Source organism: Lingula anatina, chromosome 6, assembly GCF_051362555.1.
Source record: "Lingula anatina isolate TDL-2025a chromosome 6, LinAna3.0, whole genome shotgun sequence".
Lineage (NCBI taxonomy): Eukaryota > Metazoa > Brachiopoda > Lingulata > Lingulida > Lingulidae > Lingula > Lingula anatina.
The window spans coordinates 17,155,215-17,169,142 of record NC_141772.1 but is presented as its reverse complement, the minus strand read 5'-3'; the positions used below and the strand labels follow the sequence as shown (position 1 = coordinate 17,169,142).

General features: G+C 37.4%; 1 protein-coding gene across 1 annotated transcript; it reads right to left on the bottom strand.

The window, feature by feature from the left end:
* Nucleotides 1-2,019: 2,019 nt before the first annotated feature.
* LOC106152261 (uncharacterized) lies at nt 2,020-11,699 on the bottom strand. Its single transcript, XM_013525779.3, has 7 exons — nt 11,092-11,699; nt 6,284-6,351; nt 5,979-6,056; nt 5,028-5,815; nt 4,576-4,803; nt 3,831-4,292; nt 2,020-3,410 (listed from the first exon to the last, which is right to left on the bottom strand). Exons 3-7 carry the CDS (start codon nt 6,020-6,022, stop codon nt 3,148-3,150), a joined length of 1,785 nt encoding a protein of 594 aa, XP_013381233.2. The 5' UTR covers nt 6,023-6,056; nt 6,284-6,351; nt 11,092-11,699; the 3' UTR covers nt 2,020-3,147.
* Nucleotides 11,700-13,928: the final 2,229 nt, after the last annotated feature.

Below are 13,928 nucleotides of genomic sequence, written 5' to 3'. Positions count from 1 at the left end.
TTTAAATAAGTTGAAACTTTGATAAAATACATAAGTCAACCTGCATATTAATGCTTTGCTATACTTTCTGGTTTTAACAAAAGACTTTCAACATTTGTGAAACTTTCTCCATTTGTATTACTTCTGGTGAGTAATAATATATTTGGTATATGATCTCATGTGGCTGCCACGAAGCTTTATGACGTCGTCAGTCCTTTGAGGTACTGACTTAACCAGTTTGTAAATGTATCTCTGGCTACTAACCTTCCTACAAACGTCAGCATTTACTTTTTCCTCTGGATCACCAGATTGGTTCAACCTCAATATAATTCTGAATATTTTCCTACGCGCGGCCAGTTGCCATATGACTGACAGGTGAACAACACTTTCCACCACACAGTCTTCAGCAAATATCTCACGAGCTTAACAGCGATCACAATATACCATCAACACGATGATTAAGATACAAGACATGCCTCCAAATGACATGTTGGATCAAAAGGCAAATCTAAGGACTGTTAGGCCACAGTTAAGGAGTATGCTGTTGACTGTTTCTCCGGAAACCAGGATTTTGATGACTTGTTGCCATCTGAAAATGAAAACAAAGCGCTTAAGCTGTCACCCTTTTTCTACAATACAACAAAGTCTTCAACGTAGCGCATATTTCCATCACTTTAATGGACTATAAACCTATGAAAGTCGTGTTTTATGGAAGACACCATATGAGTAAATTGTACCATAAAAAATGAAAAAAAAAACATGGCGAGACCCCTTTTTTATTTTGTCGGTAGCCTCTCGAACGCAAACTTCATGACCTCGTTTAAGAGGACACACACAATGAGTGCGAGGTTATGAGTGTATTTATAAGGTATGAAAAGGCCAAGAAGCTGACTGAATAAACGAACAAGTATTGAACATTCATAGTCACAATGTGTGCAATCTACCTAGTCCAATCGTTAGTCTATTCTATCTGAAAATAAGGTTAGATGTGTCTACGAAGTAAATATATCAAATGTTTTAGGGTTGTGGAAATATTCATTATTACTTCTTCTTCACCATTAATTGATTGTCTTGTATTTCTTTCTTTATTTCATTTTATTATTTTATAAGCTCTTCCGTTTAGCCATGTTATTTTATGGCTAAAGCATGAAAATAAATGTGTAATGTTAGTCAACACATACACGTACAAATGAACTAAGAATGAACTAATCTTGAACTAAGTGGGTACTGTATGTGCTTATTACTGTTGAAACGGTAACTAAAATCTTTTTCGCGTCGACATAAGTTAAAGGTTAATGTTGCTTTCCAGGAAGAATCTTTGTATGAGCAACATAACTAGCGAAACAACACGTAATTTTATATGCCCTTCTGAGCCTATAGTAAAACCGGGATTAACCATTGTAGTCCCAATGAAGCGTTAACACTCTGTATGGTTTTTACAGGTACTACTGAGTCCCAAGGATGTCGCCGGAAATGGAGAAAAAACGTAAATATCCCACTATGTCTTTCCCGGTACATGTGTCCTGTCCCCGAGTGTGCTAGTGGTACCCAGTAAATGTGTCATCACTGGCCGTTAAACTAATGCAATATAAATCTATGAATATGGGTCGTGAAAAGTAAACATTTTTTTCATTCTGATTGTTATCGTACAGATCTCCGATACAGAGAACAACTGAAACTAGCAAGTTTATATTACTGTCAAAATAAGAGAGAGACATGCATGGACCTGTTATATTTGCTTTTTTTAATTCACCTTGTATATAATCAAGGCAAACTAGATGCTGCTAAAAAATTTTAATTTAAAAGCACTTGTGATGGAATTATGAAAGGTCACACGACTTGGGCTGCACCGAGCATTTTAAAGGTTTGCGTTTGCAAAGGTGGGGTATGAATTCATTGCTCATTGCTTATAGTCCGATATGGTTTATTGTCCGATGGGTCATTATTTGAAACATGTTTGGATCCTATGGATATTATTGCAAGCACAGTAATGAACTGAAAAATAAGCGGTCAGTAAATATGAAAGTATCTTTATCATCATCACAGTAATACAAAACTTTATTAAGCTATAAATAAGACGCAACTCTAAATCTTCAGTGGATATACAGATATATACGTTAGTAAGTCCATGCCTTATAATGAGAGTTCCCAATACCACAACATATGTACACAATTCATCACAAACATGTAGGGTTCCATGATACTCCCTGTCCAGGTTCTTCTGAAATTCCACTTGTCACTGATGCATAGGACAGGAAATATAACAACACCCTCACATCTTCAGTTCCAAATCTTAAGTCCCCTTATTATGTACAAGAACTCGGTTTGTATACACATTATCTACAGGGTATCTATATGCATGCCACAGTGGCAGCAACTAATTGACATTCTAATTGATATGCAATAGTAAATAGGTGAGGGTTTCTACCTATCAGATTTTAGATATACATTTGTCTCAGGCATACCCACACAGAGAATGATAAATATTCATGCAAGGCCGAAACAAAGTGAATGATTATATTGTTGACTGATTATAATAACACAGTATGTAAGTGAATGCGTTTTCCACACGTCTTCAATGGACCTCAACAAACAGTTACACTTTACGCAATTGGTTTGATAATGCTTACAAAATTGGTCAATCCTTCATCATCACCACAATCATATTATTAAGTATGTCGCGTAAAATACATGGACCTGCACCTTTGAATACATCCGGGTGTTTCATTACAGGAAAAGAGAGAAAGTTTTACAAATATACTGCTCTCCATTATATGCCCTCACATTAAATATCATGTATACATTTTCCTTTTTCGATATTTTTGTCATCAAATATAAAAGTGCAAATGTCCCCAGTCTGTCTTGAAACTGCATATTTTGGATTACCAAATTTCATTATACATGTATATATATTGTTAAACCACATAAATTAAAATTAATGTTAATCCTACCATTAGAGTTAATATCGTCTTCGTTCCTTTAGTAACGCCCATTTTCAATAGTCTAAACTAAACCACTTTTCCCCGTACTTCTTTCGAATGAAACTATACCTCTCTTTGTGTACCTTGACGCATTCTCAGTCAGCAGCAAAGTCAGGAACCTCGGAATAGAAATAAAACAGACTTTTCACCGAATATTGAATTAAGTCGTTTAAGTCGTTTGGATACACTACTTTTTTCTGTTGTATGTGATGATGTATTCAGGATAGCACATTTTTTTGTCGAAAATAACAAACTCCCTGTACAATTTTTTGGGAATTTCTGCTATCACAGAGTCAAATTGTCTGGTGTGGTTGCATGAGACTCGCATGCAGCCTTTAACAGTACACGGAGGCCAAGGGAATTGTTTTATTTCACGTGTGAGATATGGTCGACCGAGGCAGGCTCGAACAAGGAACATTTTTAGTCCTTTTCTTCCGCGGCGGTATTTATCTGAAAAATACAAAACCGGTGTTACATAAAGTAAAGGTTTTAACATTTCATTTCAGAACGGAACTATTCAATTTTCTCTCCCTCGAGCTTCATACAAAATATACATATCATCTTATTATACCAAAGTCTCTTTAAGCTTGGCGCTCTAATGCTGTTGGCAGTTTCCTTAAAGACCAATGTAAATGTCAAAACGTTTATTCTATGATACGTAAGATCAGGATCAGATTCCCATCAGCCAAATTGCAACATTTTCTTATTCGACACGCTCAAAGGGCACGTCCCGTTTAAATAGTTTCGTCAATACATATTTCAGTTATACGTATGATGTATCATCATTACAAATTGCATTTTTGAATAACGATATGGTGTCACCTATTTGGCCATTTTTCTATTAAAGTTGTAGACAAATGGCGGTCTTACTTATTCTTCCATATTGGTCCGACTTCGAGGAATTTTCTGCAAGGTAAATGCCCTTTCCAAAAGCAGCAGTATCGCTTGCAACACTAATATCCAGCCCTTTGGCACATATTCCTTTAGCAGCATCTGTGCTCGTCCCGTGGAAAAAATAGTATTCATTCAGTTCACTTCGAAGACGCTCATTTAAGATTTCGGAAAGCTGGTACGTATAGGCGTGCATCCATGGCACTCTGTCCATGGGATTTCGTGCACATTTCCTGGATATGTCTTGTAATTTGCAAAAATATTGGCTCTTCACTCGGGGGTTCTCGACACGCAGTATCTTCGTTATCTCAAAATCAGTGTGATGTAGATCGCTATTGTCTCTTCCGCGGATAAGCATTTTTTCTTTAGCCCAAGACTCTCTCATCATATGACTGATCTCGTCCCAAATCTGGTCGGTGACGTCAACTGTCCATAAATTTTCTTCCTCCCCATGATGAGAAAAGGAAAATTCATTTTTTTTTTTTTTTTTTGCAAATATCTTTGTTCTTGTGAATAACTGATTTGAATCTTTCTTTTCAAAAATTGTTAATTTTCTACAAATTTTTAATTAAAAAAATTACTCAATTCAAACGCAGTGAAAAATAGCAATTAATTATGTAAAAGAGGTAAAACGCTTTGCCAATACGCTACTTATGTTTATGTAAACAGGGAGTGTCTACAGAGAATATAGTAGCTTAAGATGATAAAATTGTCGTTTTTTTACCTGCGTATTCCGCCAACATCTTTTGTCGTTTTCTGGCCATACGAAATATTCTGTAGACATCATATATTAGACCTATAAGGCAGGAGAACAGCAACGGTAACATGGCATACACCTTAATATACAACGAACTGATGTAACCAGGGTTGTCAAGGAAGTAAACCAGTATCACTGCCGACCAACCAAAACACCAGGCATCTGAGAATTCGGGAACAACTTTGAATAGTCTACCTGGAATAAAGAATCCATGGATAAATGATAATGCATTTTAATCAAATCCTACCAAATTTCATATAAAATTCATTTCACTTTTCAGCACATCAGCTCGAAGAAATGTAAACATGCTTTAATCGCCAGTACAAAAAAAATGAAAGAAAAAAACGCTTGACTACAGGGCTGTTGTAGAAACAATAAATACCTTATTTTAACCTTATCCGTATACTTTGACAACTTACCATTGTTGGCGACATACAGGAACAGTATGATCGCATAAAGGAAAAAGGCACCAAAAACAAAAGCAAAGCCAACGGCCAATGGAAGGTCCATGTTTATAGCCTGCAGTATGATTGTATAGATGGCAGCACTTATCTGGTGGACAATACCGTTGTCGTATGGGGAACTTGATATCATCAAACCCGCTCCAACAAGCCACAATAAGCTAAAGATGACATATAGCAAACAGCAAATCAGCAAAAACTTTCTGTCTTTACACGGTTCTGATTCACTGCACTTGCAACATGCGCAGCAAAATGTGAAAAACACAATTGGTGCAGCAATCAGAATAAGGGTTGTATGAGGTGTGAAGAGAATAGTAAAACCAAAATCTGAATAGCCCCAACTGTCCCATATTCCGTCCAGCCAGAGTGCACCAAGAATCTTTGCCGCTGATCCAGCGGGAAATCCAGCAAGAAGTGTATACGAAAGATGAACGCGTTTTACATCTTGAAATGCAGCATCTTTGTCCTCGTTGTCCATCTTTTTCATGTACAACACACATAGGTGTATCGCTTGTGATACGTCATACAGAAGGAGCGGAATTAATGCATATCTTGCAGGAATCGCCAGCAATAGCCCCAAACATAAATTACAGACGCCTGCCCATTTGAACATATCCACCAAAAGAGGACGCTCTATACCCACGAGTATCTTTACAGACCACACGCACAAGTCTGCATCTTCTTCTATGTCCACTGATGTTTCGCTAGCCATGGAGTTCTCCCTCGTCAAGCCAGGTTGTATATCACTGTGTAACAGAAGAAATATCAATTTTATCCGATTGAAAAAAATCACAATAAAAATGAGAGTATTTAACTAGTATCTGCGATAGTGACAAATGTAAATATAGAGCACAATGTTTTGTACATGAGTAATACCCAATGGGTTAATGATTAACAGACCACACGTACAAGTATCCATCTTCATCTGTTTCCACTGATGTTCTGCTGGCCATGGAGTTCTCCCTCGTCAAACCAGGATGTATTTTACTGTGAAACAGAAGAATTATCAATTGTATCCGATTCAAGAAATTCACAATAAAAATGAGAGCATTTAATGACTAGTATTTGCGATAGTGACAAATATAAATGAAGTACGCAATGTTTTGTATTTAAAGCACATTTTATGAATGGCTTATCATAAGGAAACAGTATCCAATATCCAACTTCTTTTTCTACTTCTACTTTAAAAACAGAAACTAGTTATGGCTACTTACTTTTTTCTTTTCCTGTACGTTTGTAGGCAGACATGCGAGTAGAACAAACATTAGAGAAGATGCCGATACTGCAAAGGCAAAAATTATTCAAGGGCATGATGAATCTATTTTTCATATTCAATAGAAATTTAGAACACAAATTTATTTTCAAACAAAGATTTCTAATGATGTAAAATGGGCTAAAGTTTGTCTTAATTAAGCTAAAAGTACAAGTGATGTTAGGAATAAAAACATTGTAAACAACTCATAGAAATATAATTTATTCTGTTTTACCACAAAAACGGCAGTCAAAGTTATTATTCTGATATCTGACCTTGTCAACCGGCCTCATCGTGACCTCCATAGATGGCTATACGCTGTAATAATCTCTTAAGAGATTATTACAAAAAAACAAACTTTTTAGAAAAAAAACAGGGACTAACTTTGAATGTAGAAATGGATTCATTAACCATTGGAAAGTATGGGAAAATTGCTGTTTACTCCAGGAAAATTCATTTTTTGGCCAAAATGAACAGTTATTGTCCCTTTAATATACAGACTTAACATTAATATGGAATATTTTTTCCAAATCATTTTTCATCAGTTTTTTCCCATTTTGCTGACTGATAAATGAAAATAAAGATTAAAATCTTGTTTTAATAACTTTATATTATCTCTTTGATGTCATGGTTGCATCAGTTCATAGATTGAATTCGACAGTGAAGCAAACAGAAATACATTGCCTATTCTATGTCATACGACATCCATTAAAAGAGATATTTTGGATCTCCATATTTTCCAAATTATCGTCTGTAAAAGAGTTTCACGCTCTACTAAGGACCCTCATGTCTAGTCATAGCAACGGTCGCTGTTACGCTTGGCCTCTTCTGGCTGTTACCAGCGCTCTGAAGCGGCAAGGCATTCCTTGGGATAATTTTTTAGAGTTCAATCTGGAATAACATTCCAGAAATCGGTCAAAAAATGTCCAATTTGGTCCAGTTTTGCTGTAGGACATGTAGGCCGTTGATTAGGCGAGTAATGGCCTACCCACATATTGTCTATGTGGTTCAAATGTAGCAATTTTAATGACCAGGGCAGCTGCTCATTCTCATGGTTCTGTAAGTTATCTGCTATTAAAAGTGCTCTATGTGAACCGGCAAACTCACCGTGCAACCTTAAATTGTTCCTAAGGTGTCCCCTATCAAATGATAGTCAAGTGGTTCCCAGATTATTCCTTTATTTGATCTGGTTCGGATTTTCGTAGACGACTACCATTGGTGTTTTGGCAAATACTGACGCTGTCAATGACCCGATGTACTTTAGACGCGGCACATGCTTCGTCGTTCGCCTCTTCTGGATGTCTGTAAACTCTGTATTGACTAGTTGGGCCGTACAGGTGAAATCTGATCTCAATAAATAAAGCCACGCGGTTTCAGTGTTCTACCCAGAAACGGTCATGGCCCCCAATTCATTAGAGAAACAGACGACGATGTTTTGCTGTTTACAGTTGGTACCTCGGAGGTCGTCTGGTATTCTAAGCTGCTAAAACCAGTTTGGTGTTCGCTAAAGGCCTTGAAAAATGCATTTTGGTGGCAATTTACCCCTCATTCTGAACGGACTGGGTGGTTTTTGTTTAGTTGCAGCAACATATCCTGAAGGACAGTGAGTCCTGTACCCTTTGGTGAGATGTCGATACATTGGGCGTGGCTTATTTGTGGGTACTTAAGTCTGGGCATTACTCTATAAAACTGCGGGGACCGTTCCATTTGGCGCTATAATCTGTCTGGTAATGTCCGTCTTTTTCGCGCCATTCTGCCACAGATCAACAAATTTGTAAAGCACGACTTAGCTCATTTTACGCATTGCAAAACTGACCGCTTGCATGCACAATTTCAAATTCTTCTATGCAGTAGTTGCCGACATATGGATACTTTTTTGACAGAACCAAGATTTGACTAAGCCAAGCTTTGAGCAGCCCAAAGGAACACTGCCCAATTAAATCACTGCATATTACATAACGTATCAGCGCAACAGACATGGAAGTCAGTTAATTGGTAGCGAAACACCTGACTTCACACTTCTCCATTCACAAATCTTATATGAGATTGGAGTTTTTGAAAAAAATAACGCATTTTTACCTAGGCATACATGTACCTTCGAAACTGAAATATTCCATATTAAATGTCAAGTCTGTATTTTCTAGGGTGAGATGACAAGAAACCTCGGCCACGTTCCAAAACGAAAAAAGCTTTAAATGCAAATGGAGAATTCTTTGACAAGCTTAGACCCCATTTCCAGAGATTAGATCGATCTACTTTAGATCGACCTAACTCCCTGGGGGTTCATGCTAAATAGCTGTCAGCCGAACGGACACGAAAGATAATTACCCCCTTACAGCTTGTAGTAGGCGGGACGGACATTTAAGCCAGATTATCTGACAGTAATCTAGTGAGACTCCCCGCGGGGATAGATCGATCTAAAAGCTCTGGGAATACTAAAATTAATATAATTCTTTTTAGGACGTAATTCATGCTAAAAAATCATTTATTTGGCCGTATAAATGTCTCATTACACAGGAAGCTTTCATTTTCAACAGTACCAGATTTAAACTGCCCTTTATCATAGCCTGGATGTTTCACCTACAAAATCATAAGAAAACTAGGAAGTCTCATCAGTATTCCCTATGTTTTACAGCAAAGGTAGTGAGAGGCTACCGACAGGATAAAAGGAAGATAGGAATTAGAAATTTATTTCAGTGCCGCACGTTAAGTTCTCCCTTCTGGCGACGACTGCAGACGATGCACAGCTTTTATACTGCTCAAAATGTGGAACATATCGAAAATCTCGCAAGAGAACATAGGAGATCGTCGTGATTTTCCCGGAACACTCTTTTGTTTTATTATATTCTAATTAATAATCTAATAATCTTAATAATCTAATTTGACAAACTTATCAAACCAATTTTGCTTTATGGTTGTGAGGTCTGGTCACAGGAGATACTTAAACAGAATAACATGTCTCTGAAGAAGATTAATAAAATGCCGTTCGAACAGGTACACTTAAAGTTTTGCAAATGGATTCTAGGTCTAAGAAAGCATGCTAGCAATACCATGTCTAGAGCCGAGCTCGGCAGGTACCCTATTTTTCCAACTATAGCCAAACTTGTCCAAAGATATAGTCTTAGACTGGAACAACTGCCAAATAATAGAATTGTAAAGCAAATGTACAATCTTGAGCAAGATACAAAGGGAAACACATGGACAGAATCCATCCAATCTTTTCACAATTGTTGGGGTTTCTCCAAAGATAACAACCCACCAAAGAAATTACATCAAATAGAAAACCTAGTAGAAAAATTGAACATAAAAATCGAAAAACTCTTTTGGCAGGAATTAAATAGTTCGACCTCAAACAAATTAAGGACATACAAAACAATTAAAAAATCTTATGAATGTGAAAATTACATCAAAATGAGTGTCTCCCCCTTAGATATCAAAACACTAGCAAAAATTAGACTAAGTGACCACGAACTAGCAATAGAAAGGGGCCGATACACAAACCCTAAAACTCCACTTGATGAGAGAAAATGTAAAGCTTGCAACTGTGTAGAGGATGAAAAACATTTCCTCACAGAATGCACAAGATACACTGTTGAGAGGCAACGAATGCATGATGAACTACTGAAAATCAGTGTAGTGGGTCTAGATGACAGTGATCAGATATTGTCAATTCTCCTTAATCCACCCTGTCATAAAAGTCTCAAAGTAATAGCAGAATTTGTAAAGACTGCTGTTAAAATACATAGTTCACCTGAGATCTAGTATATCACAGCCACTTATTGTCAACAATGCTGTGAATAGCTTAATTAATTAATATTATAGCATAATTTGCATTAACACATGTATAATTTAACATACTACATATGTAAACATATATAATTGTATATATATATATTGTGTAAATATTGTAGTCTAGAGAGCCTGCAAATGTATTCACATCATTTAGTGCTCAAATAAACTTATTATTAATTAGAAATTAAAAAGGGGTAATCAAAATGTTATTTGAACCTGTTAACTAATTAACAACCTTTTATCCACTGCCAGCACGGTTAACCGATAGCAAGGTAACCAATGGCAATGAAAAATATTATTGACACAGCACTTATCAATGATCAATCTCACAAATCAATATGTTAGCATTTACATCGAAAAAGCTGGTCAAAAGTGAAAGTACGCAAGGTGTACATGTAGTGCGGTATTGCATATTTTGTACGTTTTAGAAGACAGTTTTGAACTATAAAACTTCTGATGTAATAGACAAAGATTTTGCTCTATAAAGTTTTTTTACGGATACTTAGTTAAAAGACATTCAGTGGTTTAACTGTGTCTGTAGAAAACGGCCATTTTGAAATGACGAAGTTTTAATAAGTTCAACCTTCTTGTCTACAAAGACAGGCTGTATACGACAGATACCACAAATATTATTATCAAATCTTATATAACAAGTCAATTACTCGATGAATATGTTGCATATCTCATAACCTGTGGAACAAGAACATTTTCTGACCAAAAAAGGCAGATCATTGATCACGGCGTTGCTACGAAACCCCAAATGCTGCTTTGTGTTCAGGAAATATAAATGCTCACTGTATGATAGCGTACCTGTAACTAATGACCCGATCAAAAAATAATGTGCACTTTACAGCTGGCAAAAATTATCGTCTCCGGAAATAAAAACAATTAGACAATATCACTGGGTTCTTACGAATATAAACAGTTAATTAATATCAAAAATTCATTTAAACGGTTTTACAATTAAAGTTAACCTACCTGACCAGTAGATAGTTGTGTAAGTTTCCAAAGAGTATTTGGAATAATTCTTTGGTGAATGGACGTCCCCGAGATCGGTTGCTGTGAAATAACTGCCAGTGGTAGTTTCACTACTCGACCATGTTGACAACGTCGTAATGTTGCCTACTAGGGTCCCGTTTGTCTCGTTTGTTGTTGAATTCGCCATGATGCAGTGTCGGTATATCAGGACGCAGAAGCTCGGTTTTGTCACATGCCCTAAATAACGGAGAGGTAGACGATCCTCCGCTTTACAGGGTTTACTAGCGTCGTGTTGCCTCGGTGACACCCCTCTGCAGTTGAGTTAGGACTATCAAAATTAATTTCGTCACGACGGCAGATATCGAAGATGATCACAGTGTGTTGACTGTTTCGCGTAGGTAAAGTCTACCTATACTTGTATCTAGTTTCCTTTACTGACTTGATTAATGTGTTTTGTTGGGCCACTGTTATCTCGCCGTATAATAACGTTTTTAGTTTCGTAAAATGCCACGTGGTTCCAAACTTGAGTAAAAAACTTCTTCTTCTACCATTTGGCAAAACTTCTAAAAACTTTTACTGGTCAAATTCTTTCCGAATTATTTTTGTGATATACCCTCTTCCTTTTCAGTAATTTGAAATACATCGATCTTTGTAGTTACCGTTTACTTCACAAACAAAGTAGAGCAATGGTTGCCAACGCTTTATTGGTCTCTCCAAGAATATAACAATTGATTGCTAAATATGGTTAAAGTAGGAGAGGACACAAACGCTAAAAATGACATTCGACAAAACCGGGAATGGAGATAATTAATTGCAGTTACAAGTACAATTAAATGCATGCATTGCAAAGTGTATGAGTCGAAAATCTAGTACGTAAAATGAAGCAGCACGTGCACATCTGTGATTTAAATAACTTCCTATTCTCTGAGGAATTGTTGCCTGGTGTGTATGCGCATTACATGTATGAGGTGAATGTGTCAATGAAGTTACGGCAGGCACTAACATATATGACACAATTTCTGTTGACAGGACCTCCCTACAAACGTCAGCATTTACCCTTTCCTTCATGATCACCAGATTGGTTCAACCCCAAAGTGAAAGTCAATCCGAGCACGGAGTCGCACACCACCGTAAACAACCTTTTCCTCCACACAGCCTTCAGCAAATATAGGCTACCTCACGAGCTTAACAGCGAACACAATCTACCATCAACGTGATGATGAAGATACAAGACATGCCTCCAAACGACATGTTGGGTCAAAAGGCAAATCTAAGGATTTCTCCTTGGCACTAGGAAACCAGGATTTTGATGAATGACATCTGTCCGTCAGGAGAGATGCTTTTAACAAAACATTAGTTGAGTACACGATCCTCGATGGCGCTTATCTTACGGGCACGACCAGAGCTGATACCTGGTGGCATGTATTGCATTGTGCCATGCCGCTGGAAGGTTTTACAGACAGTTCCTTGGCCACCCAAAGAAGAACGCAAAACCACACAACATCCACGCAACTCACATCATAATCCTTCAAATCTGCTGGACAAAATTCGCCTTGTAACTGCTAGGGCCACTTACTGGGGCATAAATGTACACGTTGTAGCAAACCCTTTATAGTAGTTACAGTTGAATGTGATTTGCATGTATCTGATTTGCATATTTGTTCAAACAAGTGAATTTTAGCTTTAATGTATACATGTAGGTTGCAATTTGCATGTCAGCTAGAAAAAAAGTTCATTTAAAATGCAATCTGTAATTGATGGAAGTCTTAATTTAATATAATTTTATATAAGTAATCGAGATGGACAGGCACAATTAAAGTTGTAGAGACCTGAGTCTTGCAGTTAAATAAACTATGTAGCAGAAAACTATATCTGCCTGTCTCATCTGACTTGCTGGTGAATAACAAAAGAGGGACCTGAATAACCAAAAGGCTGGTTATTACCAGTGCAACATTGCCTTTCGTTCTGCTTATATTTGCAACTCGGGGTATTTATTTCTTGGGCATTTGTTCCAATTCTGTAACTTGGAATTGTTTATTTGTCATCGCTACCAGGAGCGGATCCAGGATTATTTGAAGGAGGGGTCCGTGCATGCAAAACCGACCCTCCTCCCCCCCTTGGCCTGGGGTTCGGGGCTCGCTGAAAGGCAATGAAAATTTTTGGTATTTTAACGGTGCCATTTGGTACGGTTTAGAACTATGGTTCCGCTAGTCAAAATCCTAATTTCAAGAGGGAACCATTGGTTTTCAGAAGTCGAAGGGGGGGATCAGGACCCCCCTGACACATCCCTAAATCCGCCACTGGCTACGACCAGCTATATCAAAGGTTTTGTAACAATCAGCGGACACAATTTATATCGATATGATTCCCTGCCCCAACTGAGAACAAAGTAATGAAGCAGTCTCCCACATTCTATAATACCAGTACAACAAAGTCTTTAACGTAACGCATATTTCGTTCACTAACAGTGCATTCCCAGAGGTTTAGATCGATCCATCCGGATCGACCTAACTCCCTGTGGGTTCGCGCTAAATTGCTGTCAGCCGAGCGCGCATAAAAGTTAATTACCCCCTTACAGCTTTTAGTAGGTGGGACAGACACCTAAGCTAAGCTGACAGTAATCTAGCTAAGCTGACGGTAATCTAGTGAGACTCTCCACAGGAATAGATCGAGCTAAAATCTGTGGGAATGCAGTCTTAGATGGATTCAAAACCCATGAAAACTGTGTTTTATGGAAGACAACATATCAGTCAGTTTCACTTTTAAAAAAAATAAAACAAACATGGCCAGACCCCCAATTTTTTGTCGGTAGCCTCTCGATCGCAATCTATATGACC